General features: G+C 46.2%; 1 protein-coding gene across 2 annotated transcripts; it reads right to left on the minus strand.

The window, feature by feature from the left end:
* Positions 1–186: 186 nt before the first annotated feature.
* MRPS18A (mitochondrial ribosomal protein S18A) lies at positions 187–27,450 on the minus strand. Of its 2 annotated transcripts, none has more exons than XM_068157078.1 (7): positions 27,283–27,450; positions 27,039–27,070; positions 20,085–20,189; positions 10,954–11,077; positions 10,065–10,131; positions 784–945; positions 187–300 (listed from the first exon to the last, which is right to left on the minus strand). In XM_068157078.1, exons 1-6 carry the CDS (start codon positions 27,380–27,382, stop codon positions 801–803), a joined length of 573 nt encoding a protein of 190 aa, XP_068013179.1. In that variant the 5' UTR covers positions 27,383–27,450; the 3' UTR covers positions 187–300; positions 784–800. The 2 variants fall into 2 exon arrangements, with proteins under 2 accessions (XP_068013179.1, XP_068013173.1); XM_068157072.1 differs by having other exon boundaries at positions 187–303; positions 27,283–27,449.

Consider the following 27,450-nt stretch of genomic DNA (forward strand, 5'->3'; position numbering starts at 1 on the left):
ACCCTGATAAATTTAAGGAGCCTTTCATATCAGGCCCATAAGTAGCACTTCTCGATGGTCAACACGTGGAAGGTACATACATGTACTGTACAGGGAGAGAAATGATGCCACCTTTTTGTTACACAATGGAAAATTATGCCCATATCTCAGTCCTGAACTATCCCCGAAAGCAACCAAGCCAAGTCATCAAGGATGTCAACGCTCTGTATTTGCTAGATCCAGGAGTGAAGCACCAGCCAGGAATCTTTTAGAGAGACATGTAAGATGCACACTTGCCTGTCTGCCGCTGCCCCAGGTGTTCTGCTGCAAATTACAGAGAGTACAGATTATTAAAAGACTAGTTTCAGTGGTCATTAACAATTTCTGTTCCTGCCAAGGAAGCAATAGTGCTGCAGGAGACATTTTTTGTTCAATCAGTGTCACAGGTTTAAAAGTCCAAACAAAGCAAATCTGAGTTGAAACACATGTTAACAGGGAATCACCATTCACTGCTGGGAAAAAAGGAAACCTCCTTTTCTAAACCTAGTCATGGACCATAGTGAAACAAAAGCCTTCAGAGCCTTTCTGGCTTTGATGTAAGTGTCTTTGCCCCTGCTTTCTCCAAATAATTTTGCAACCTGAACTTTGCTTTGCTGAATCTTGTATTCTCCTAGAGGAGCAGATCATAGATCATTCACTGGAAACAATACAGAGTACTAATGGCAGTTTTGGAGTAAGAAAAATGGAGATACTGGCACGCTTGCAAAAAAAGCAGAACACTGGAAACCCACTGTGTTTACTGACCGTGCCAGTTCTGGCCACTAGTGATTTAAAATAAGAGGCTTCTGTGTATATTTGACATTATCCTTCAGCAATGGATGTCCAACTGGAAAGGGTTTTTTGCACCACTTAGGGCCTCTCTTCCAGATAGGCTTTGCAGATCTGACGGACCAGCGAGTCAGGTACCTGTCAAAACAACACAAAACCATTTCAGTTTGAGACTCTATCACTGAGAAAAGGTTCCAACTGAAGCCAAAGCAGGCACTGTAACCTTTGCCTTGCCACATGCCTCTTTGTACAAGGAATAACCATGAGCAGAGCCCCTGCAGTTCAGAAAGGACCACTGGAAAGGGATTTTTGTTTTGGAACTTCTAATCTACACCCCTGTACCGAACCCACTGGCACCTGCCTGGTTTCCAGTGTCACAAAACAGATCAGGTGTAGTCTCCAGGCTGCTGGCATGCTGTCCACCTGTAGCTAAGCTGCAGTGCCAAATTCCTTCATTACAACTGAGTCCAAGACTGAATGCCTCCAGCCTCTATGGGAGGTGTTATTTCAACAGCTGACCTCAATAAGGTAAACTAACTACAAAGGCCAAACTCTGTAAGAAATGACAACTCTGAAAGAGTATTCAGTTACTTTCAGAGACTAATCAATTCTTTCTTCTGCACGGCCATTTGCTTTAGTGTTCTCTGTACGACACTACTGCAGCTTGCTGACTCAGGATGTCATAACCTAAAGTTTACTTTAGGTACTAGAGGTACTAGCATGGAATTATCGTAACTATAAATCTCTGTGAAGAGCAAGGCCTGGCAAATATCCTCTGCTTTTTACCATTTGAAGTTTTAGACTTGGCTTTGCAAACAGGCTGGGGATTTCAGATCTAGAATCAGTTACTGGAAATCCTACCCTGTGGCTGGGTGGCCTGGACTTTTGTTAGGCTTTAAATCTTTTGCTACCAGTAGAGAGGGGAACAGAGGTCCTTAGAGAAAGAGGAGTCTTTTCAGACAATACTGATCCAAAGTAAAACCCTAGCATAATCTGCACAAACAATGCTCCAACAAATTAGAATTTGGAACAGACTGATAAACTGTGTCCAGTGATGTTTGCATGCTTCTGTTGAGTAATCCCATGGTCTTAATGTAACCTCAATCAGTCATCTTCTACCCAAACAGCTTTGTTACCTTTTATTTGCATCGTGCAAGTTTGAGGTATTAAGAACTTTTGGACCGAGACCATGTAATGCATTTGTTCGAAGGCATTTGGCACATTCCTGAGAATTACAAAGAAAGCTTGCTATGCTAGGCAGCTATACACTGCATAGCAGCAGCCCATTTTCCCAGCACTTGCTGCTTCCAAAAGTGCTTTGCTTTTGCTTTGAGGAATTTATGATAGTTAAAACACCTAGAAGTAACAGTAGGAGAGGTCTGGGAGACAGCGCAGAACAAGATCCAACCACTTGTTCTCCTATGCGTGCATTACATTAGTCCCTGTTGACCTTTAATGTTATGCTGGTGCATTAGTGGAATCCCTTACATAACACCAGGACAGGAAATAGGAGAGACTCAGTCCTGTCTCTAATTTGACATGCAAGAAGAGTTCAGAGAGACCAAATGCAGGTCCCAGTTTGGAATCTGGCAAAAATCTATGGCAAAGCAGTTCCTCTGGGAGAAGCAGTGGGGGTCTTAGATGGACACGTGGGGCCAGGTCCTTCTTTTCATATCGCCCTTATGCAAGGCGAGGTCTGTAGCACAAGTTTTGATACTTCAAGACTGCACTTACAGCGAAGGAGGAAAAAGAATCCCAAATTGTTTTAAAGCACCAGTGTGCCAAGTGCAGCTCTGGTCACATGTCCACATGCTTACGGGAAAGTGCTCCCATGATAATAAATGATCTCAGTGTGAGAGAAGTGAATGTGTGAAAGGGACAGACGCATCAAGGCTGGGTGCAGGTTTAGACAGACAGTGGCTTTTTTAGAAACCCCTCTGTTTCTGTGTGGGGGCTGGAAGTGCACACCCCAATTCTGCATAGGAAGAAGGATTTAGTAATGGCCTGATTTTAAAGCTTTTGTTATTTCTCCTTTGAGCAGGTCTAATCCAGCCCTCTGGTCCAGGCTTTTGGCTTCCTTTGGGGACTGCAGGCTGGGGCTTTTCATTGTTAGCTGAAACAGACATTTGGACACTTTCCCTTCCTGGAGCACATTTACTTTTAGTGCTTTTAATACTTGCTTTGTCTCAAACTCTCAAGCTTGTCCTATTTTGTTTGTTGCCTTTTTTTCCCCCTCCAACCTTGATTCAACAGTGGCAAAAGCCTGATGCCTGGGAGCAGTCAGTCTACAAAGTTCCTTTTCCTCTTTGACTAACCCCAGTTCCTACTGCTTCACAGATAATTATTTTTTTTTCCTGAGAGTAAAAACAATCAACAAAACTCACATGTTAGAGCCTCAAAGCCCAGCACACAGGACTTTTCTGCAAACTCTGCTGCCCATGTAAAGCGGCATATCCCTTTTCTAGTCAAGTCATTCAACTTTCCATTGTAACCAACCACATGGTTTGTCTTGGGGAGTTTTTATAATAGCCTACAAACACACAATGGCAGATGGTCTGAATTTTCTCAACCAGATGAAAGCTGTCAGGACAGAGCCTCCATGAGGATGCCAAATGCAGCTGGTCAACGGTCTAGTAACCTGTTACCTCAGTGTGCAGAGCTCTCACTCTGGACAAAGCTGGACAGAACTGCCAATCTTGGGGACCAGCAACTCACCTTGGGGCTCTGCTTGCCCCGTGACAGGGTCTGAGGCAACAACTAGAATTTTTAGACTCAAGCTGCACAATGAATAGTTTATCTTGGATAAAGTGATGGGAATCCTGGGGGGATTTCCCTGATTGGAAAAGACATACAACAAGGTGGGAAAAACTGCAGTTTGTCACTTGTGGCCTTTGCAATCACCTACAATCTCTGTGGCACATGGAAAGCTATTGCCATGGATTTTATTCACTGGACAGGAGGGCCCAAAGCCTTCCCACTCAGAGGCTGCCACTTAACACCTAGGACTAGGCACAGGCCTTCCATGTGCTGGGTAAGGGAAATGACCTGCCCATGAAGCAATTGCAGTTATGCATGCAGCCCAAGTGAAGGCCATGCTGGTGCAGTTCAAGGCTGAACTTCTGAACCCTCACTGAACTTCTTCAATCTGGCTTTTGTTTGGATTGAGAGCAGAAGGCAGAGGGCTACAGAACGCAGGAAGCACTCGATCAAAGTCCTGGCAAGACTGCCTCCTCCCTGCCACATCCCTTCCCATGACACCTCTTGGCTCTGCTCACCTGCAAGCCACTCTGGCTCTTTGCTTTTGAATTCACATGCTATACACAGCATAGTTTCCATGCAGATGAGAGAAACCACATGCTGTTGGAGTGAAATGCTGATAGCAGTGAAACCAGATTCTGCTCCCAGGGAGGAGAGGTGTCCACAGAGCCTGAGGACTTTGTAATTCATGAGGAGTTCATATAGAACCTGCCTCTTTCCTAGCATGTAACAACTTCTTTAGTTCAGGAGGAGCAACTGGATATTATCTGTGCCAAGTTCTGTTCTTGCAGTAGGAAGCTGAAAACAGAGTGGCAGCCGAGTGCTCAAAATCAAGTACTCCATAATCTACAGCACTTCTTGGCTGACAGAGGAACCTCTTACATTCCTTAGCCCTTTTGGAAATGGAGCAACTTCACAGTCTTGTGCTTAACCAGTATTTTGCACCTGCCAGAAGAAAGAGTGCTATATTCACATTAAGAGAGCATCTCGATGCTGGCTTGAACTCAGCAACCGTTCTGGGTAGGGAGTTGGTCCACACCATCCATGCAACAGCCTTCAGGCTGGGAAGAAAACTGCTGAGCTATTCAGGTTTCCATTCCTGAAAGCAAAGACAGAAGTTTGACCTGCAACTGTGGCCTGCTTTGCAAGTGATTCTGGTGTGTGGTGGCCTGCACACACAACTCTGCAATCTGAGAACAGTCTGCCACTCTGCACAGTGCTGGTGAAGTCCCTGAGAGCTTCCTCAGCCTCGCAGGCCAGTGAATATATTTTCTTGACACAGCACTTAACTGGAAGTGAACATGCCAGGCTGGAGCACAAATGGATGCAGAAATAACAGCAGGGAGTTATGAGGGGGAGAATGCAGGATGAGGGAACAATTCTTGGCTACAAGACAAACTTGCTTCTGGAGTCATCCCTTGGAAACAATGAAAGGCCCAGACTGGGCCAAACATGAGAAAATGAACTGCAGGGAATGATTCTGCATTGGTGGGGGTAAATTTGATTGATTTTCCATTCCAAGTTCTGAAAAACAAGTCATACAGAAGAGAGGAGGGAAGGACACTAGACTCAGGAGTTTATGGGTGATGGGAGTACTCCCATGGTCCTATTTCTTGAGTACACACAGCAAGTAAAGCAGTTAAGTAGTATCATTCATGAGCTACTGCTGTCAAAACCCAATCAAAGTAAAAAGGCAAAGAACTGAAGTTCAAGAAATGAGACCTGGACAGCACAGAAGAGAGGTGGGGAGTGAATTCCAGTTGAATTCTGATCACAAGGTGCTCTCCTACATCTCCTGTCACCCTCAGAACCACACAGCTTGGATCAAAGGGGCATTTCACTGTCATGTTGTACCTTCTTCTCCTCCTCTATGTTATATTACATCCTGGGTAGGTGACCCCATACTGTGCTATGTATGGATGACAAAGAACAATGTGGGATCTGCAGGCCACTACTTCCCAAAGTATTCTGCTCTTCCCCTTGCAATGCAGTAGTAGACACAGTGTCAGGAGATGGGGTGTGTAGGGGGAGGCCTGCTACCAAATGATGTAGTGCAAAGCAGGGAAATTCCTACCTCTCTGCAGAAAAACCTGAGCCATATAGGAGGGAATGTCCAAAGCTCATATAATGGAAACAGATCACTACAGGAAACAGAGCAAGGATTCTGCTTTTTAGAAAACATCATTGTATATGCACCAGAGGAGCAGGTTTTAGAGGGGCAGAGCAGGCAGAGGCATTCTGGATGGTAAATCCAGGGGGGTGCTGAGGGCAATGTGGATGAGAGGGCTGAAGAGGAACCATCTAAGGAGATGCCTAAGGGAGAACAGTTTCCACCAACTGTAAAGACCAGCACCATAAAGAAAAAGAGAAGGGTTACAGTTGTTGGAGACTCGCTCCTGAGGGGAACAGAGGGACCCATATGCTGTCCCATCCTATAGGGAAGTTCTTCACAGAGAGTTGTTAGCTGTTGGAATGTGCTGCCCAGGGGGGTGGTGGAGTCACTGTCCCTGGAGGTGTTCAAGAGGGGATTGGATGTGGCACTTGGTGCCATGGTTTAGTAGTCATGAGGTGTTGGGTGACAGGTTGGACTTGATGATCTCTGAGGTCTTTTCCAACCTTATTGATTCTACACATCACTGGATCAATGGCAGGGCAGCACCCCTGACCCTTGTTAAAACAAGGCAGCTCTCTGATAGTTCCATATGGAGGCATGTTACATTTTAAGCTCATCTAGGCACTAGCCAGGACATGCCAGAGACTTTGAAACAGGCTCACTTTGAACAGGGTGACTGTGACATGGACCCAAAGGTTCTGGCCAAGATAGCTACAACTACAGGCAAAGAAAAGTTGAAGGGCAGCTTTTCTGGTGCTCTCAGAAGTATATGTTAACACATCTCCTCAGCCATTATGTGCTGCCTTAGTATCTTTGTCCAGGAAACATGCAGCTGGCCTGTACATCGTCTCAGGGCCAAGGAGCAGAGACAAAGTTTTTCATCAGGACAGTCTGTCCCTCTTTCAGCAGCAGATGAAAAACTGATCTCAAAAATATTGGCACAAACTTGGAAGAAGCATATCCAAACAGAGCATAGAATGGTGCAGGCCAGAAGGGACTTCAAAGGTCATCTAGTCCAACCTCCCCACAGTCAGCAGGGACATCCTCCACTGGACCAGGCTGCCCAGGGCTTTGTTGAGCCTCACATTGAATATCTCCAGGGAAGGGGCCTCAACCACCTCCCTGGGCAACCTGTTCCAGTGTTCCACCACGCTCATAGTAAAGAACTTGTTCCTAATATCCAACCTAAATCTGCCCTTCTCCAGTTTGAAGGCATTGCCCCTTGTCCTACCACCACAGGCCTTTGTAAATAGTCTCTCTCCATCCTTCTTGTAGGCCCTCTTCAGGTGCTGGGAGGTTGCTATTAGGTCTCCCTAGAGCCTTCTCTTCTGTTGATCCCTTCCTGAACTGGCACTCAAAAACCCACCAGACACAAATGCAGTGAAGGGACAGGCTAAGTTGGGTGTACAGCCCTGATATTACACCACATGAAAGTTTTGATAAAAGCTCTGGCTTCATTTCCAAAGTAAGTATTGGTTGAATGTCTTCACTACATGGGTATCCTTCAATTCTCTCTTCAGGCTAGAGGAAGGAAGCCATTTTTATCTCCTGCCTTATGTAGTACCAGCCTCTGTTCCAGAGAGCAATGCAGCAGTGCAGGTTAGGGCAGGCACAGTCACAACTCTCAGAATGGCAATGGCCAAGATTTTGCACAGCTCCAACACACAGAGCTTTCCTCTTCCACAAGGCTGAGAAGACAGTGTCAGGAAGGACCCTCCTGAAGCACCTCTGCACTCCACCCTGGCTCTGGGACTCATTTGTTCAGTTCCAGCTCTACCACCAAAACTTTCAATGTGACTTCCTGATCCCGTTCTCTTGTCTGCACCTTGACCACAAAGCCTGCCTGCGTCAGTGTTATTTGACCTCCTCAGCAACAGCTTTGCCCTTTTTTCCTAAACTCTGCTTCCACCTTGCTTGCTATGTTCCCTTGCTGCGAGGGGAAAAAACAAGGCTGGTGTAGGGAGGGACTAGTAATGCAATAGGGAGGGCCTGGATCCCTATCTCCAATGCAAATCTCTTAATTTTAGAGGTGTAGCAGCACACCTACTTGCATGTGGATAGTATCTGGAGGTATCTGCTCTTTGTTCTCGCTAGAAGTCTATGGAACAATTTGCAAGAGTCAGGCAGTAGTAGATTTGGAGCCCTGGTACGATTCCAGCAAGGTACGGGATTGACCATTTCCTGTCTCAACCTGCTATGCAGGGTCGCTATGTGAATGCTAACTAGGTAATGTGCTCCACTCCACAGCTGCTAGATAAGCACAGCTACTAAAGAATTCCAAAGACTTGTAAGAGACACAAGTTTTCAGAGGTGAAGTATCTGATGGCTCCAGAGCCGCATCAAAGAGTGCTCTAATTTGATCCTCACTGATACTCAATATGCATCCTCTCCTTAGCCAGGGGATATTTCCCAGAGCTTGCCTCAAATCTCCACTGCAGAGTCAGACCTGAAATGCAGGAGTCTTCAGCTATCCCCATCCCTGCAGCCTAAGCTCTCCCAGCAACAGCCCCATGGCCTCTGGTAACCCCATGGCTTGCTAATGCAAGGTTCATAAACTGCTCTGACATCCCCATGGAAACACAGAGTGAGGTCATAAACAGGGGATTAGCACTTCCGAGCACCCAGCACAGTGCAGGAGGTGACCACAGGCTTTTCCTTCACCCATCAAAGGCCAGGGGCCATCCAGTTCAGGAAGGAGGGAGAGACCCTTGTTGCATAGGAAGGGCAGGTGAAGGGTGAATTGCTGACTGGGGGAAAAGAGAAACAGGCTTATGACGGGCCCCTGCTGGCTGCTCACCCTGTCCCCCCCGCCCCAGTTCACTGCTGGCACCACTCCTGGGCACCCTCCTGCTGTTGGGGACCATGCACTAAGAAGCTAAGAGAGCAGCTCACTACTCTGGACTTTGAAAGAGCATATTATGGCCTCTTCAGAGGTCTGCTAAGGGGATCAACATGGGATGAAGCCCTGGAGGGGAGAGGGGCCCAAGAAAGCTGGTTAATATTCAAGGATTACCTCCTCCAAGCCCAGGAGTGATGGGAAAATGAGAACCCACTAACTGCAAATGCAGATGAGGTTCAAGACCACCTAAAAAAAAAATTCAAGGTACACAAGTTCATGGGATCTGGTAGGATCCAAGAGTCCTGAGGGAACTGGTAGATGAAGTTGCTAAATTGCTTTCCATTGTATTTGAAAACTCAGGCCAATCTAGTGAAGTCCCCACTGGCTGGAAAAGGGGAAACATGATCCCCATTTTCAAAAAGGGGAAAAAAGGAAGACGTGGGAACTACAGGCTGGCCAGTCTCACCTCCATGCTCTGCAAGATTATGAAGCAGATTCTCCTAGAAACTCTGCTGAGGCACATGAATACAGGGGTGATTGGTGGCAGTCAGCATGGCTTCACCAAGGGCATTGTCATACCTGACAAATTTTGTGGCCTTCTATGATGGAGTAACAGCACTGATGGACAAAAGGAAGAGCAATTGATGTAGTCTACCTGGACTTGCGCAAAGTGGCTGACACTGTCTCCCACAACATCCTGGCTTCTAAACTGGAAAGGTATGGATTTGATGGATGGACCACTAGGTGGATAAGGAACTGGCTTGATGATCACACTCAGAGTGATGGTCAATGGCTTGAAGTCTAAATGGAGACTAGTGGCAAGTGGTGATCCTCAGAGGCTGGTATCTGTCAGTGACATGGACAGCAGGATTGAGTGCACCCTCAGCAAGTCTGCTGATGACACTAAGTTCTGTGGTGCAGTCAATGTGCTGGAGGGAAGAGATGACATCCAGAAGGACCATGACAAGCTTGAGATGTGGGTCAGTGGCAACATTATGAAGTGTAGTGTCCTGCATTGGGGTTGGGATGATCACAAGCACAAATACAGGCTGGATGAAGAAAGGATAGTGAGCAGTCCTGAGGAGGAGGACTTGGGGGTGCTGGCTGATGAGAAACTTGACATGAGGCAGCAATGTGCTCTTGTAGATCTAGGTGACACTTCTTGAGCAGAGGGCTTGAACTGGATAATCTCCAGAAGACCCTTCCAACTACCACTCCTCTCTGATGCTGTAACTCCATTTCTGTGGCATCCTCCTGTTACTGCTCTAACAAGTGTTAGTGATGAGAAAGCAAGAGCAGCTGGGGAAGGGAGGATAGACTCTTAACAAGTGTGGCAGCTTTAATCCTGCGTAGATAAATGGTTTGAATGAGATGTCAGTCTTTTAAGGACAAACTACAAGACAGTATCATGACAGACCTTCCTTCTCTGACATGCTATAAGCACTGCTCATGGTATAAGGAACTGCTTTCCCACTTCCAATCTATTCCCATAAAAAAAAGAAAGAAACAAACAAACAAAAAAAGAGATATGGAAAGAAGACTGTTCACCTGTTGAGCACGGGTTTCTTGGGAATATGCCCTTCAGGAAGTGGAGGCCTGTGGTTTGGCAACAAACCTGAAACAGAAAGATGCCAGATTTTGCAGCGCCTCCTTGCCTCTATAGCATCCAGAAGTTGCATTACACCTTGCAAGCCAGACAACCAAGATCCCTGCTGGGACAGTACAGCAAAAACTCAAGTACAGTATAAAGAGTATTCTATCTATAGTCATTGTTGAACATGCACCCCAGCCAAAGAGAAGCTAGAAAGTTCTGCTGGGTTTAGTGAGGAAACCTACAGGCACTTGGACTCAAAGAGACTTTTTGAGAGTGCAGACGCACTGGTGCCTGATCAGATTCCATCTTCAGGATGATAATCTAACTACTAAAATTCTCAGTGCACTTAACTTTGATACAACTCAGGTAGCAGCATAAAGATGATCTCTGAGATCTTTTCCAACCTTGTTGATTCTACAATCAGCACAATTCTCCAATTGTGTCAACCTGCATCCCACTCCCAAGGTAAAGCAAAGAAGTCTTCACAAGGCAGATGGTAGACAGGTGCATGTTATTAACAGGGTAGATCAAGTTTATGCTAAATCAAGTAATTTCAGAAGCTGGTATTTAATCATTAGTTACTAGAGACTGAGCCACTTCCCAGATCTTTCTCCAACAGTAGACTCTAGACAGAGGTAACACCTGCTGCCAAGGCAGGAGCCAAGAAAGCAGAACAAGTAGTCTCTGTCCATCATCTTGTCCCAGCACTTGCACCATAATGAGCTTGTGGGTAAACTGGACATTGACATCTCACTGAGCTATACTAACTGGGTGGGAGATGCCTCTTAAGGGATTCTATGGGTACTCCACAGTTAGGGGTAGTCTCGGGAGGAGGTTAGGTACCTGCACGGTGAGCCATCTGCACACAGGCAGCAATCTTTCTGTGCTCCTCCAGACACAGGCCTGTGATCCTTCGTGGCAGCATCCCGCCATCAGAACGGATGAACTGACTCAGCAGCAAGACATCCTGAAGGAACAAGAGAACAGCAAAACCAACACTGCTACAGTTACTTCAACTGCTATGATTCTTAGGTGTTGTGACAACCCTTGTGCTCTGTACAGAGCTCGGAACAAAGCAAAATGAAACAATGATTCTTTCTGCGCGTTTTGGCTGCAGCTTCACTACAAGTGGCTTCAGCTTGCTGTCACTCTGCCTGCCAGCTTGGCTCAGTAAGGTCACTCAGATGGTCTGAGCCTTCCCCTGACTTCACTAGCGTAAACACATGATGTCAGCTGCAATCCCTGATACTCCACTGTCACTTGCTCCAAGATGCTAGCAAAGATAATGTGTCCTAGGTACTCAGGCACAGTTACACAAGACTTACAGATGGACAGTGTTTACACAACTTAAATGACATCACAGCTGCTAAGCCTAAAGGTCACAGATATGTTAGATCACCTCTGGCCCCCTCCTTGTTACCTCAGAGCAGAATTGTTCTCTACTATCTACTCCTCAAACTTTTATCCAGTTTCCCATGGTGGAATTTTTCTCATGTCTCTCTGGAGGGGTGGAGAGCAGGGAAATGGTCCAAGATCTTGCACAAAGAATCTTTTTGTAAGAAAAGAACGTGTGCTGATGAGAAAGGCCTAATTAGATAAATGACTGCCTTCAGTCCTTTGACTCTGCATTTAGGTGGAGCTATTACAGCCAGGCTGGACTCAGGGCATGTAGAGGATTCATCTGTGACTCAAGAATCATTTAGATTACACTGTTGTTGACCTTTCCAATCAAGAGTTCTAGAAATGTAAAGCACTCTTAATAAAACCAAAATTTAAAGGATCTCTAGGATCAGATAGTATCACAGGCCTGGGACAATTCTTTTAAACACAGCAGCAACAGCTGCTGCATAAGCGTCCCATTAACTGTACACAGTACAACATCCCAGTGTTTAGATACATGCTCTCCATTTCCAGACACAGCACCAGTGCAAATCTGTCCCTCAGGCCAGGTCCCCTTGGCAGGTCCCACTGACATGCTGATGTCAGCATAAGTTGGCCCAAAGGGCCTCTGGAGACTCTGTGCTTGTTTTTTCCCCATCTGTTAACAGATGCTGCTGGTTGAGAGTTTACTTTTCCACCACTGTTGTAAACATGTTCATAGTTGAGGTAGCTGAACCAAGCAGAGGCTGCCTGCAGACTGGAGCAGACCTGCCAGCAACCACCCCAACAGACTGGGAATCCAAACTAGGTATGTCAGCACTTTACCCCCTCCCCCCACATCTTGGGCAACAGGAAAGAACAAAGAGTACTTGCTGCTTTTCACATTGGGTGACCCCCTGACTCTGCCTGTTCAGATTTGCAGACCTGCTCCTATCCCACATCTTTGCTCTTTACAAAGAGCTCCCTGGAGCAGACATAGCTTCATTTACTACCCTTGCAAATGCAATCACAAGTGGATATAAAAATGAATATTCAGAAAACATAGCTATCCAGGAATTACACACCCACCCCACCACATGAGGCCAGCTCAGCTCTGAAGGAGCCTTCTGGAATTCAGTATAGCTTTCTGGTAATGACTGATTCTGACAGACACCATCATATGAGTTTTGCAGTCAAAAATTACAGGATCTTTTGTTTGTCTTGGGTTTCTGTCGTTCATTTTTGTTCTTCCCTCCCTCTGCCTTCAATCCCACCCTAATATCATCATGATGCACAATTTCCCTCTTCCCCTGTCTGACTTCCTTTCTACCTCCACTATCTTCAATGATTTTGTTCAGATTTTCAGATCCAGCTCCTCTGAAACACAGCAGGTTAGGCAACTTCTCCCTGATACCAACCACCATACAGAGTGATGTATCCAAAGATGTGCCCTCAGCTCAGCTAAAACCTGGCTTTGCAAATAAGAACAGTAACCAGGGGGCCAGTTGGTGCCAGCTGCATTGATGGAAACTGTATGGAGGCCAGCCAAGCAGTCCAAGAGCACAGACTTTTAGCCACTCCTGAAATACACTGGATTGGATTCAGGAAACCAGAGCAAAAACCAACCCTGTTTTTTTCCCCTCTTCTTTAGCCACGCAGTTCTCTAAATCACTAACAGTTCAATTTGTCACTTAGCACAAACACATCACTTCCTTAAGTGAGAAAGGGCTGTTCAACTCCAAGTGCCTAGAAAGAGAAAAGATTTCTGGATTTTTCTATTAGCCTGCTGCACTGCTCTGTGGGGAAGAGGAAAAAGGAGCTGATGGCAAGTTTAAGGCTGTTTCAGGCTTTCCAAACTTGAAACCCTAAGCAGGCCACAGGCTCTTCTGAAGAAGTGTGTGTGGTCCAAGTGATTTCTTTTATTACCACCACGCCTCATGGAGTCACAGGGTTGTTATCAAGTGTTTCCATGCAAACATGGAGGAGGTGGAAAGCAAAGGGAGACAGCCTTTCTCTTTCTCCCCATGGAAAAAAAGAAAACTCAGGAAAATCCATTCTCTGTCATTTATCTCTGACCCAAAGTGTCATCAAGTGACCAACACTCTCTCGTGGCAGTCCTTTTTTAACTAAAGTAATTTGTGTTCCAGCTGCTGCAGCTCCACATTACACTCATGCCATTTGGCTGAAAATGATGCACACTGGGCAGTAGGTTTCTCCATTTCTGAAGATCCCCACACTTAAATGAGCCAGGTGCCTCTCCCACGGCACTTGCACAGATGCAGTTTACTACAGGGAGAAAGCAGACAGGTACAGCCAACTTTATGGGGCAGCTGTGGAGGGAAGTGAACAATTATGTGGAGCTGTCAAAGAAAAAAAAAAAAAAAAAAAAAAATGTCTGGCAAGTTCTCATGGTGCCGTCATGTTCCATGAAATTCGGGTTTTGTGCTAGTGGACAGCCAAGCCTGTAATCACGGATTTGCTTTAACCACTGGACAGCTCCCACGAGGCTGGACCCAGATTCCCACCCCTGTAATCTGCAGCATTTGATGAAAACAACTTGGATTGAATTAATTGAGGGCTAATAGGCAAAGCTTGCAGTTTGGTTTCCCCTAATTGCTGCCAAAGCAAGATGACATATTTACTGCCTACTCAGACTAATGATGTTTGAAGTGAATAAGGGGGGGAAGCGAAAAACAAGTTCAGCCTTCACCTCTAAAAGGGCTGGATAAAGCTGCTAAACGAAACGCGGCGCACAGCGTGTTCCTGTGAACGGACTGCAACCACAGCACAGAGGCATTTCTGCACTGCAAGATCTGCAAACACTTTGAAAAGCAGGGTCCTGGACTGCTTGCATTTGATTCACTAAAACCTTCATTTGCTGCAAGAGGAGCTCAGGCTGTGTAAGACTAGTCTGCCGGTCATTATTTCCAGTTATACAAGAGCCTGGTTTTAACCTTCTCCCTCACTCCTGGGAGCTGTACACCATTCTCCAGGCTTTTTGTAACAGGATTGCAGGTTTCAGTCCAGTTGCACCCTAACAATGACCAAACCCCAATTTATTTTCCAATGGATCTGGGGTGCAGGGGGCTAAATCAACTGAGGTTTCAGCATCAATGGACAGACACATGCAGACCACGAACCCTGGGAATCTATACCTTAGGCTCTGTTATCCTGAGCCTCAGCAGGGACTAAGGCTGAACTGGCAAAGACAACTGCAGCCCTCTACACCACAACTAAGGCAGGTTGGAATCATGACCTACTAGTGCTCACAATGCCTGCTCAGTTGATTAATAACTTTGGAAACATTAGTCCCCCAGCTCTCTGACAGCCAAAGTAACTCATTATGCCACTACTTTAGACTGTGCTAGTTGCACATGACAAAAGCAAAGTCCTATGAGGTCATATTACTCAGCTCCCTCAGGGGCTAATTCAACACTTCCCTTTTCATAGTGCTTCATTCACTCCAATTACAAGCCTCCCAAGCAAAAAAAGCTCACACTTTCCCTTCTGTGCAACTGACTGATCTCAATTTATCAATTTGAAAGAAAACTATGATCCATCTATTCTGATCTCTTACCCAGCACAGGTTATAGGTTATGCTGTATGAACTCAGCTGTATTTTTAATGAACGTAGCTGTTCTCAATTTACAGATCTTAGGACAATTAACCACCAGTGAGGAAACTCTGCCACTGTTTAATTATCCATAGCCAAATGCACACACTTTATTATTTAGGCATTTCAAGATTCTGCTGCTCATCACTGCTGCAGCAAAGAAAGATATCAATGAGCTCTTTTGTGAAGGAAAGGGAGACTTTGTTCATCATAGCATTGAAAAGCCTGAAAATTCATGACTGGTACAAAGCATTCAAACATAAAAGGGATTTTTTTTTCAAGCAGAAGAGGTAGTCTACTCCAGAACTGAAATGTCTCCTCCTACTTCTCACCAGCCCTTAAGAAGAAATCTACTGAATACTGAGGAAATAAACTCATGTAGTTCTGAAATATCAGTTCACAATGCCCTCTTTAGCACATTGTGCAGGGTCTCCTCTGCTCTACAGCAGGAGTACTGGATATATACATACCAAATGCATGTACATGACAGCCAGGATGGTCATGTTCTTAGTTTGATTCTCAGGACCACAATTTCTTGGGAATAATCTCAGCAACACGTCTCAAGACTCTGGCTGCAGGATCACATATGGTTTTCTCTTACATCCACACTGAACTGTAGAAACCATGACCTATCAAACTGACTTGCAGAAGAAAACTCAACCTTAATTCACTCTACAAACACACACAAGAGTCACACTTAATGTTGTCTGTTGGGACAAACAGCCTACATCTCATCCTGGAACTCAGGCTCTACAGTCTCATCCTGAAACCGCTTGTTTGGTTCTTGACGACCGTGTTGTCTCTATGTGCAATAGTCTCCTACCACAAAAAGCAGTAGTAAGTGAGACTATATATTAGTTTCCAAGACTTAATCCATTCCTGTATCTCATTTCACCCCTGAGCACTGGTTTATAGTTTCTCTGGAGTTGTTAATGTGTGACTCACGGAATGCTTTCTGGAAATCTGTACAGCTAGTTAGTTTAATGATGCTGTTGACTCCTCATGTTGAAAAGGCAAGTAAAACTGTATTAAAAAACTATTTTTGAGTGGATGCAATTGGTCTGTTTTGATCACCACACAATTCAGTAACCAGGAAGAAAAAGACTTGCAAGAGACCACTGCATTCAAACATGGGCTACACAAAAACCCCACCATGATCTGTTGTTGTAGTACTTTCCATACCTCAATGTTATTTGCAGTTTCTTCTGATTTACCATCACCTGCAAATTCATTGTACTTTTAGCATTTTTAGTTTTCTGAGAAACTAGTCCAGAGAATGCTAAATCCCACCCCTGCCCCAAGCTTGTTTTGCTGTTCAATATTGCATCCAGCCTCTGTCAGAATCACTGACAATGCCTGGCCCCTGAACAACTGAATTTCTGCAATACAGGCTTTGAAAGATACTTAAACTGATATTTCATTTACATCTCACATCTCTGATTTCATGTGCTTGGAGTAATTGAAAGTGTTTTGTCTGGTACTATTGCTGTGCTCATGTTCCTCATAATTCACAAGTCATAATTAGTCCTACCCAACAGACTATATTTTTGCTCCTAGTTGATACCATTTTACTCGGAATCTGCAGTATTTGGTTTACCAAGTGGTAATCATCAGCATCATACTCTCTTCTTTCAACTACTTTGTATTTCACTTGCTATTGGCAAACCTTTTGGTGATTCCTTAGGACTTTGTTCATGTTTTCAAGGAATCCTGCAAGTAACACAGTACATTCATTACCTAATTCCCTTACGATTTTGGGGCTGCATGCAATACAGGCCTGATGGTCTGTATTGAATTAAATGCTTAGGTTATTTCTGTATCTGCTTTTTCCTTTTGTTTCATAGTTGCAAGACTGCTATTACTACCTAAACATCAAAACACTTTTTCTTTTGTCTGCTCTAGGACTGCAGGTCAGCAGCTCAGTCATTCTGCAGCCAATGCAGCTTTCAGTCTCCTCCTCTCATTAATGGACTCTCTCTTACGAAGATTTCTTTTCCTCCAGATGCATTTATTTGTATCTCTCTTGTCCTAATCCTATTGACATAAATGTATTCTGAATTTTCTGGTGCTTTATCTTAGGAACAGCATGTTCCTGTCTGGTTTTCTTCCAATTCCACTACTGGGTTTTTAGCTTGCAAGGGAGGCTCTTAGTCCTTTCGTAAACTCTGTTTTGAATGACCTCTTGTAAAGCTACATTCTGCAGCTTTCATTTCATGCTTCTTAGTCTCAAGCATTCTTGACTGTTGTGCTTTTGTTTTAAAGCATTACAGGATTTCCCTTCCATCTTCTACATTTAGTGCTAGTAATCCTCTCATGAATTAATAAACTCATTAGTGTTTCCTTCAACAACCCTGACTCAAACATATTTCTTCTGTTGCAAGGGATGTAAACAAGTATGTTCTCCTGGATACCCATCAAGAATTTTAGAAGTTGTATAAAACAATTATTACCTTAGTGGACAATGACCCAATAAGACATTAGAATAGAATTAACCAGGTTGGAAAAGACCTTAGAGATCATCGAGTCCAACCTATCATCCAACACTACCTAACCAACTAAACCATGGCACCAAGTGCCCCATCCAGTCTCTTCCTGAACACCTCCAGTGATGGTGACTCCACCACCCCGCTGGGCAGCACATTCCAATGGCCACTCTTTCTGTGAAGAATTTCTTCTTAACACCCAGCCTAAACCTCCCCTGGTGCAGCTTGAGACTGTGTCCTCTTGTTCTGGTGCTGGTTGCTTGGGAGAAGAGACCATTCCTCTCACCTGGCTACAACCTCCCTTCAGGTAGTTGTAGAACGCAATAAGGTCTCCTCTGAGCCTCCTCTTCTCCAGGCTAAACAACCCCAGCTCCCTCAGCCTCTCCTCATAGGGCCTTGCTGTCCTACTCTGGACATGTTCAAAAGTCTCAATGCCCTTCTTAAATTGAGGGGCCCAGAACTGGACACAGGACTCAAGGTGTGCCCTAACCATAGTATCATAGTATCATTCAGGGTTGGAAGGGACCACAAGGATCATCTAGTTCCAACCCCCCTGCCATGGGCAGGGACACCCCACACTAGATCAGGCTGGCCAGAGCCTCATCCAGCCTGCTCTTAAACACCTCCAGGGACGGGGCCTCGACCACCTCCCTGGACAACCCATTCGAGGGTTTCACCACTCTCATGGTGAAGAACTTCCTCCTCACATCTAGCCTGAATCTCCCCACCTCCAGCTTCATTCCATTTCCCCTAGTCCTATCACTACCTGAGATCCTGAGAAGTCCTTCCCCAGCCTTCCTGTAGGCCCCCTTCAGATACTGGAAGGCCACAATTAGGTCACCTCGGAGCCTTCTCTTCTGCAGACTGAACAGTCCCAACTCCTTCAGTCTGTCCTCATAGGAGAGGTGCTCCAGCCCTCTGATCATCCTTGTGGCCCTTCTCTGGACACGTTCCAGCATCTCCACATCCCTCTTGTAATAGGGGCTCCAGAACTGGACACAGTACTCCAGGTGGGGTCTCACCAGGGCTGAGTAGAGGGGGAGGATCACCTCCCTCGACCTGCTAGCCACACTTCTCCTGATGCAGCCCAGGATCTGATTGGCTTTGCAGGCTGCAAGTGCACACTGAGAGCTCATGTTGAGCTTCTTGTCCACCAGCACCCCCAAGTCTCTCTCCTCAGGGCTGCTTTCCAGCCAGTCACTGCCCAGCCTGGATTTGTGCCTGGGATCGCCTCGACCCAGATGCAGGACCCTGCACTTGCTCTTATTGAACTTCATGAGGTTGGCTTGTGCCCACCTCTCCAGCCTGTCAAGGTCCCTCTGGATGGCCTCCCTTCCCTCCAGCGTGTCTGCTGCACCACACAGCTTGGTGTCATCAGCAAACTTGCTGAGGGTGCACTCAATGCCACTGTCCATGTCCCCCACAAAGATGTTGAATAAGACAGGTCCCAGAACTGATCCCTGAGGGACTCTGCTTGTCACTGGCCTCCACTGGGACATGGAGCCATTGACAGCCACTCTTTGGGTGTGGCCATCAAGCCAGTTCCTTATCCATCTAGTGGTCCACCCATCAAACCCATGTGTCACCAGTTTGGAGACCAGGATGTGGTGCGGGACAGTGTCGAAGGCTTTGCTCAGGTCCAGGTAAATGACATCAGTTGCTCGCCCCTCATCTATTAATGTTGTCACCTGCTCATAGAAGGCAACCAGGTTGGTCAGGCAGGATTTGCCCTTGGCAAAGCCATGCTGACTGTTCCCAATCACCTCTTCACTATTCTTCTGAGCCAGTAGTGCCTCCAGGAGGATCTGCTCCATGATCTTTCCAGGCACAGAGGTGAGACTGACTGGCCTGTAGTTCCCTGGTTCCTCCTTCTTACCCTTTTTGAAGATGGGGGCAATGTTTCCCCTTTTCCAGTCTGTGGGGACTTCCCCAGACTGCCATGACTTTTGAAATATAATAGAGAGGGGTTTAGCAACCTCATCTGCCAGTTCTCTCAGTACCCGTGGGTGTATCCCGTCAGGTCCCATGGACTTGAACACTTTCAGGTTCTTCAGGTGATCACGAACCTGATCTTCACTTACAATGGGCAGTCCTTCCTCCTGTGCTGAGTACAGGGGCCTGAAGACATAATTGATCTAGTCTGGTCTTTTGACCTCTCGTGAGATAGGCCAGCTGACTAAATTTTGCATTTCAGTTTAATTCTCCTGGAAGTGCAACGCTGAAATGCAGCTGGGTACAAAAGAGTTACACATAGCCTTTCCCAGATCAGATGGCCATACATACAATTCCTTGCCTCCTGTTTGATAGCAGGTCATCTTTCTTTTTCCCAGTAAAAACAGCAGCCAAGACAAATAGTTACCATGTAGGAAGCTCCCGTTACCTCCATGTGAAGAAGAGATGGAGTTAACAATCTTTACTATGCCCAGCAAAAGATGAGAGGGGCAGGTTGTGCAGTATGTAGACCTGAGAGCAGTATTTTTTTTCCATGAGGACAGGACAGCTCTGCTTACTAAACTTACCACATAGTCATACTTATGCTTCAGGTTCCAGCGGCAGATAGGACACTGGCCAGAGGGGTTTGGAGGAGTTGGTGTTTCAGGATTCTCTATAATTTTCCCTTCAATCTAGGAAATAATTCAAAGGATATAACAATTAGGCATAGTTTAGACCTGCAGCTATGCAGAGAACAAAAAATTAACGGAGCACAGAGAACCACTGCTTAACTGCTTCTACATTTCACTAAATGTAAACTACTCAGTGTAAAGTTCTCTTATTTGCCTGAATTCCACTGACTTCAGTAATTAGAACTGCCATGCCTTGAAATTGTAGTGGCCCTTAAACCAAAAGCTTTTAAACACCATTTTTCTGGGCATATGAGAGTTTCACAGAACAGCAGAGAGAAGCTGTGCATGACAATATGCAGGGGCTTGCTAGATTCTAGAACACCAACAGGGAAAATTACTAACAAAAGTTAAATTTCAGATGGCACCATTAGGAGACATCTGGAGTTTTGTGGCTATTTGTCTGGTTGGTCTTTTGTTCCTTTGTTTTGGGCGGTATGTAGGTTTTCTTTGGTTTACAGTATCACAGTATCACCAAGGTTGGAAGAGACCTCAAAGACCATTGAGTCCAACCTGTCACTATAGACCCATGGCACCAAGTGCCCATCCAATCCCCTCTTGAACACCTCCAGGGACCTCCACCACCTCCCTGGGCAGCACATTCCAATGACTCTCTCTGTGAAGAACTTTCTCCTCACCTCGAGCCTAAACTTCCCATGATGCAGCTTGAGACTGTGTCCCCTTGTTCTGGTGCTGGTTTCTAGAGAGAAGAGACCAACCCCTTTCTGGCTACAACCACCTTGCAGGTAGTTGTAGAGAGCAATGAAGTCACCCCTGAGCCTCCTCTTCTCCAGGCTAAACAATCCCAGCTCCCTCAGCCTCTCCTCATAGGGCTTGTGCTCAAGGCCTCTCCCCAGCCTTGTTGCCCTTCTCTGGACACGTTCAAGTCCTTCTTCAACTGAGGGGCCCAGAACTGGACACAGTACTCAGGGTGTGGCCTAACCAGTGCAGAGTACAGGGGCACAATGACTTCCCTGCTCCTGCTGGCCACATTATTCTTGATGCAGGCCAGGATGCCATTGGCCTTCGTGGCCACCTGGGCACACTGCTGGCTCATGTTTAGGTGGCTGTCAATCAGCACCCCCAGGTCCCTCTCTGTTTGGCAGCTCTCCAGCCACTCTGACCCCAGCCTGTAGCACTGCATGGGATTGCCGTAGCCAAAGTGCAGCACTCGGCACTTGGACTTGTTGAATGCCATCCCATTGGACTCTGCCCATCTGTCCAGTCGGTCGAGGTCCCTCTGCAGAGCCTTTCTACCCTCTAACTGACTAACATCTGCTCCTAACTTGGTGTCATCTGCAAACTTGCTGATGACTGACTCAATCCCCTCATCCAGATCATCAATGAAGATGTTGAAGAGGACGGGGCCCAGCACTGATCCCTGGGGGATGCCACTGGTGACTGGCTGCCAGATGGATGTGGCACCATTCACCACTCTCTGGGCTCAGCCCTCCAGCAAGCTCCTAACACAGCACAGTGTTGCGGTCCAAGCCACAAGCTGACAGCTTAGACAGCAGTTTGCTGTGGGGGATGGTGTCAAAGGCCTTGCTGAAGTCCAGGTAGACCACATCCACAGGCCTCCCCACGTCCACCAGACAGGTCACCTGATCATAGAAGGAGATCAGGTTGGAGAGGCAGGACCTGCCCTTCCTAAATCCATGTTGGCTGGACCTGAGCCCTTGGCCATCCTTCAGGTGCACAGTTATTGCCGCCAGGATAATCTGCTCCATCACTTTCCCTGGCACTGAGGTCAGGCTGACTGGCCTGGAGTTTCCAGGTTCCTCCATCCGACCCTTCTTGTGGATGGGGACCACGTTGGCCAGTTTCCAGTCATCTGGGACCTCACCGGTGAGCCAGGACTGGAGGACAATGATGGAGAGTAGCTTGGCCAGCTCATCTGCCAGCTCTCTCAGCACCCTAGGATGGATCCCATCTGGTCCCATGGACTTGTGAGTGTCCAAGTGGCTCAGCAGGTCCCGGACTAATTCCTCATGGATTTCCAGGGCACTACACTGCTCCCTGACCCCATCGCCCAGCTCAGGAGGCCACTCCTCCTGAACTCCTTCTGCCTTGCTGTTAAAAATTGAGGCAAAGAAGGTGTTCAGGACCTCAGCCTTTTCCCCGTCTTCAGTCACCATGTTCCCCTCCAGGTCCAATAAGGAGTGGAAGTTCTTCCTGCCCTTCTTTTTAGTGTTAATATATTTGTAAAAATGCTTTTTATTGTCTTTGACTGAGGTGGCCAGCTTCAGTTCCAGCTGGGCCTTTGCCTCCCTAATTTTATTCCTACATAATCTAACAACTTCCTTGAACATACCTCGAGAAGCCTTCCCCTCCTTCCAAAGGTGATACAGCCTCTTTTTCCCCCTTAAATCCTCCAGGAGCTGCTTGCTCATCCAGGCCGGTTGCCTTCCCCGCCGGCTCGTCTTTCGGCACGTGGGAACCGCCAGCTCCTGTGCCTTCAAGAGCTCCTGTTTGAAGTAGGTCCAACCCTCCTGGACCCCTTGGTTCATGAGGGCTGGTACCCAGGGGACTTTACAAATAAGTTTCTTAAACAGGCTGAAGTTCGCCCTCCGGAAGTCCAAGGTGAAGGTTCTGTTGGTGCTCCTCCCTATCTCCCTGCATATTGAAAACTTCACTATCTCGTGGTCACTGCACCCTAGGCAGCCTCCCACGATCACGTCTCCCACCAGCCCTTCCCTATTGGAGAACAGCAGGTCAAGCAGAGCCTGTCCCCTGGTAAGCTCGCTTAACAGCTGTGTCAGGAAGCTGTCCTCCATTCGCTCCAGGAATAAAATATTATTTTATATTTTTATAGTCAACAACACCAGCATTTTATCCAGTTTAATTCCCTGAACAGTTAGCTTAGGAAAGGATTTTATAATCTTTTCTCTATCACTACCAAGTGGTGACACCAAAACACTCAGCTTTTCTCAAAGATAACCTGCAAAGACACGCAGAAGGTGTGTATGGGAAGAATTTGAGAGGTTTGCTTTCTAAATGTGGATATTTTAGGCATATGAAGCCTATCTACATGCATGCTTGTCTTTTCTTGAGGGCTTACAGAGGCAAGAGCTATCTCAAATTGTGATTAAACAGAATAGAATAGAATTAACCAGGTTGGAAAAGACCCTTGATATCGAGTCCAGCCTATCACCCAACGCTATCTAATCAACTAAACCATGGCACCAAGCACCCCATCCAGTCTCTTCCTAAACACCTCCAGTGATGATGACTCCACCACCTGCCTGAGCAGCATATTCCAATTGCAAATCACTCTTTCTGTGAAGAACTTCTTCCTAACATCCAGCCTAAACCTCCGCTGGTGCAGCTTGAGACTGTGTCCTCTTGTTCTGGTGCTGGCCACCCAGGAGAAGAGACCAACCCCCAAACCCCCACCTGGCTACAGCCTCCCATCAGGTAATGGACAGGAAAAGATGATAAAATTAAGCCTTTTTCTTTTGTGTTAAAAAAAAAACAAACCACAAAGATTAAAACCAGACTCTGAACACAAATTGACAGCCTTGAATAGCACAAGCATTAGGGGACTACAGGAAAAACAAACAAACCCTGGGAGGAATGCAATGCTGCTTTTAAGAAAAAGCCCTGACTTACACTGAACCGTGAGGTTCTGTGCCAAAAAACCTGGGAAGAGGAAAGCACAATGTTTTCTGTAATTGCACATGTGACACTGGCATCTGTCTGATCCATCTGAACTGCTGGAACCATGGATGGAAACAGGCATCTATCTCATTACCAGAATACTGTTGATTTTCAAGTAAGATTCCTCTTCCCACAAGTAAAGCAGCCAATTTTAGAAAAAAACCCAAAAAACTAACTGTGACTACAAAATATAGCCCAGAAACTAATTTTCTACTAATCTGTAAATACTTTCAGTATACTTTCTGGAAAGCCCATCTATCTAGTCTTGATTCCTGCTAGTCTGGTTTCAGACAGTACTTGGAATTTAATTCTATCTTGGAAATGAATAAAGATTCAGAATGCTATGTGAATAACAATTTTTCTTGAGACAAATTTCAGTCTACAGATTTTTTTGTAATTTTTCCCCAGCTACAGAAGCCTGTCATATTTATTGTTAACCCACTTTTATTACTTCTCTGTTGGAGAACTAACAAGGAATATAGTGGCCCTGTATTTTCAAGTAGAGAAGTCTCTTCAAATCTCTTCCTAAACATCTTGAGTGATGGTGACTCCACCACCTCCCTGGGCAGCCCATTCCAATGGCCAATCACTCTTTCTATGAAGAACTTCTTCCTAACACACCCTATAACTAAGCATAATTTCTTTCCTGCCTCCAGATCTTTATTGGCAGCCTCTTTTACAGGCTTATATACATCCTTAGTATTTTCTAAACAAAGTAGATCCCTTCCCTTTCACTTTTTGTATCCAGTTACCTTCCAGATGTCCAATTACTGCTGTTCTTGTTTCACTGGAGACTATTCCACATTTAGAATAGAACAGAATAAACCAGGTTGGAAGAGAACTTCAAGATCATCGCATCCAACCTATCAAATAAAACATGGCACCAAGCACCCTATCAAGTCTCCTCCTGAACACCTCCAATGATGGCGACTCCACCACCTCCCTGGGCAGCCCATTCCAATGGCCAATCACTCTCTCTGTGTAGAACTTCTTCCTAACCTCCAGCCTAAACCTCCTCTGGTGCAGCTTGAGACTGTGTCCTCTTGTTCTGGTGCTGGTTGCCTGGGAGAAGAGAGCAACTCCCCCCGGCTACAACCTCCCATCAGGTAGTTGTAGAGAGCAATAAGGTCTCCTCTGAGTCTCCTCTTCTCCAGGCTAAGCAACCCCAGCTCCCTCAGCCTCTCCTCATAGGGCTTGTGCTCCAAACCCCTCCCTGTCTTTGTTGCCCTTCCCTAGACACCTTCCAGCAACTCAACATCTTTCCTAAACTGAGGGGCCCAGAACTGGACATAGGACTCAAGCTGTGGCCTAACCAGTGCAGTGTACAGAGGCAGAATGACCTCCCCGCTGCTGCTGGCCACAGTTCCTGATACAGGCCAGGATGCCATTGGCCTTCTTGGCCAACTGGGCACACGGCTGGCTCAAGTTCAGCCTACTATCAATCAGCATCCCCAGGTCCCTTTCTGCCTGGAAGGACACATAGAAATGTGAATTCAGAAAAGACTGACAGAGTTGGTAGGATAAATGGAGTGACTAGAGAATATGCTGAGAATATATTAGCGCTTTGGTTGATCAATTTATACCATTTGCCAAGAGATTTTCTCCATCTAGGTGCACTGATTGAGCTGAGATTGATGATAGGATGTTATACTGCTGAAATATCCAGATCTCTCAGGAAGAGTTCTTTTTCTAAAGGGCTCTGCTATTGCAGTGCACACCTGCACTTCAAACCTCAGTTAACACATTGGGACTTAGCAATTATAGTTTGCATCCTCTTTGAGAGCAAAGCACAGCAACCCACTGTGTGTACTGTGCTGATGTGCCACACTCCTGCCTTGTTTTGGTTAAACCAATTTCAAGGCAAGCTCTTCAGGTCTTGGGGCAAAGACTAGCAGTTTGGTACCTGAAGAAGAGAACAAGAGTCTTTCCATCACACCTACTGCTACACCTTAAACTTATTTTTGTTCAGTCTCAGAGATCTTGCTAACTGCCGTATTCTACTTGAGACATATATAAATTACAAGTAAACTTTGCCATTCAGGTTTCAAACGTGACAATGCCCACCAATACAAATATGTCAAGAAGAAAGTCAAGACTTTCAAAGGCATGAACAACCAGGTTTTGACTGTTCCATGTGCAAGCAAAAAGTTGTTCCTGCTTTATCACTTACGTATATTATGGATCAGCAGTTAGATGCATTGTCTTCTACCTATTCCTACATAAATACTGCTCCACTCTCCTCATGATATGTACACATTTCAAAATATCAGTGCTACCTCTCTCCAGCCAAGGCAAAGAGTGCTACTGGCATATACAATGTGAGCAGAAGAATACAATCTCCTTTCCCCTCCAGTAATTTCAGTGGTTCTTCTAAAAAAAATAATAATTCTCTTGGAAAAAATGCAACTGATCTGAGAGTGTTAGTTAAGCTAAAATTCTAATTCTAGTGCTTTAATCTATTCCTTCTTGTCTTAAGCCACGGCTGAGAAAACACTCATCAGTTATTTAAGACTTCTGGTTTATTTCCAGGAGCAGTTTTCTTTCAGCATGTAAGATCTTCCCTTCAGGATACTCCTTCCACTGAGTTTTTTTTTTCTTCCCCACCTTTTTTTTTTTTTTTTTATTATTACCACAAAGAGTGTTACAAGATGCAAGCTTTTTATCACCTGCAGTCACTACGGAACACACTGCAATTAACATCCACAACACAGATCAAAGGCAAGCAACATGTGTGGTACACAGCCAGTGCAGGGCCACCCTGCCATGCTTCATTGCCTAGGGTTAAGTGACAAAGCCACTGGGCAAACCTCCTCCGTGCCTGCCCACGCTCGAGACGATGCCAAGCGTCACTATTTTAAGCAACAAACCCATGCAAAGCACTGCCTCTCATGTTTTGGGTCCCCGATGTCTCCTCCGGGCTTCCAACTTTACCAGGAATGCAATGAGGGGCTTGCCACTCAAGCAAGCAAGCTTGCCACCCTGACTGCAGCCATCTGACACCACAATCCTACCTTGCTTTTGCCTTCATACCGTCAGGCGTCTCTTAGGCAGAGAAGGGATTCTTTATCTTTTGTTTGCTTTCTGTTGTTGTAAGGAATACAGACGGTGGACACGGGCACACACAAACGGAAGCTGAAGGAAGGAAAAGCCACGGCAAGGACAACTATACTGGGAAGGAGTGCAGGGACTTACTGTGGTCGTGTTGCCTTCAGTCACCTCAACGACTGGAAAAAAAAACCAAAGGGGAAAAAAAAGAGAGGGATAAGAGGACTAAACGAGGCTCATTCAGCCTAAAAGAAACGGTGTTATTTGAGGGACAAGGTGAAACACAGCGAATACAACTGTCTCTCCAGACCGCGGTGAGGCAGCGGGGCGCGGGGCACGGCTGGGCAGCGCGGGGCACGGCTGGGTAGCCCGGGGCCACTCCTGGACTCACCTTCCCGGAGGCCTCGGGCCGGTGGCGAGGCCCAGCCGTTCCCGAAGAGCCCGGTGAACAACCGCCTCAAGCCCCCGCGCAGCAGGCTGGGCGCCGCCATCTTACCACCGTCACAGCCGTCACTCCTGCTTCCGCTGGAGGGAAGGCGGGCACTGCCGGCGCCATTTT

The sequence above is a fragment of the Melanerpes formicivorus genome, unplaced genomic scaffold (genome assembly GCF_026170545.1).
Source record: "Melanerpes formicivorus ecotype bairdi unplaced genomic scaffold, bMelFor1.0.p_v2 SCAF_2, whole genome shotgun sequence".
Classification (NCBI taxonomy): domain Eukaryota; kingdom Metazoa; phylum Chordata; class Aves; order Piciformes; family Picidae; genus Melanerpes; species Melanerpes formicivorus.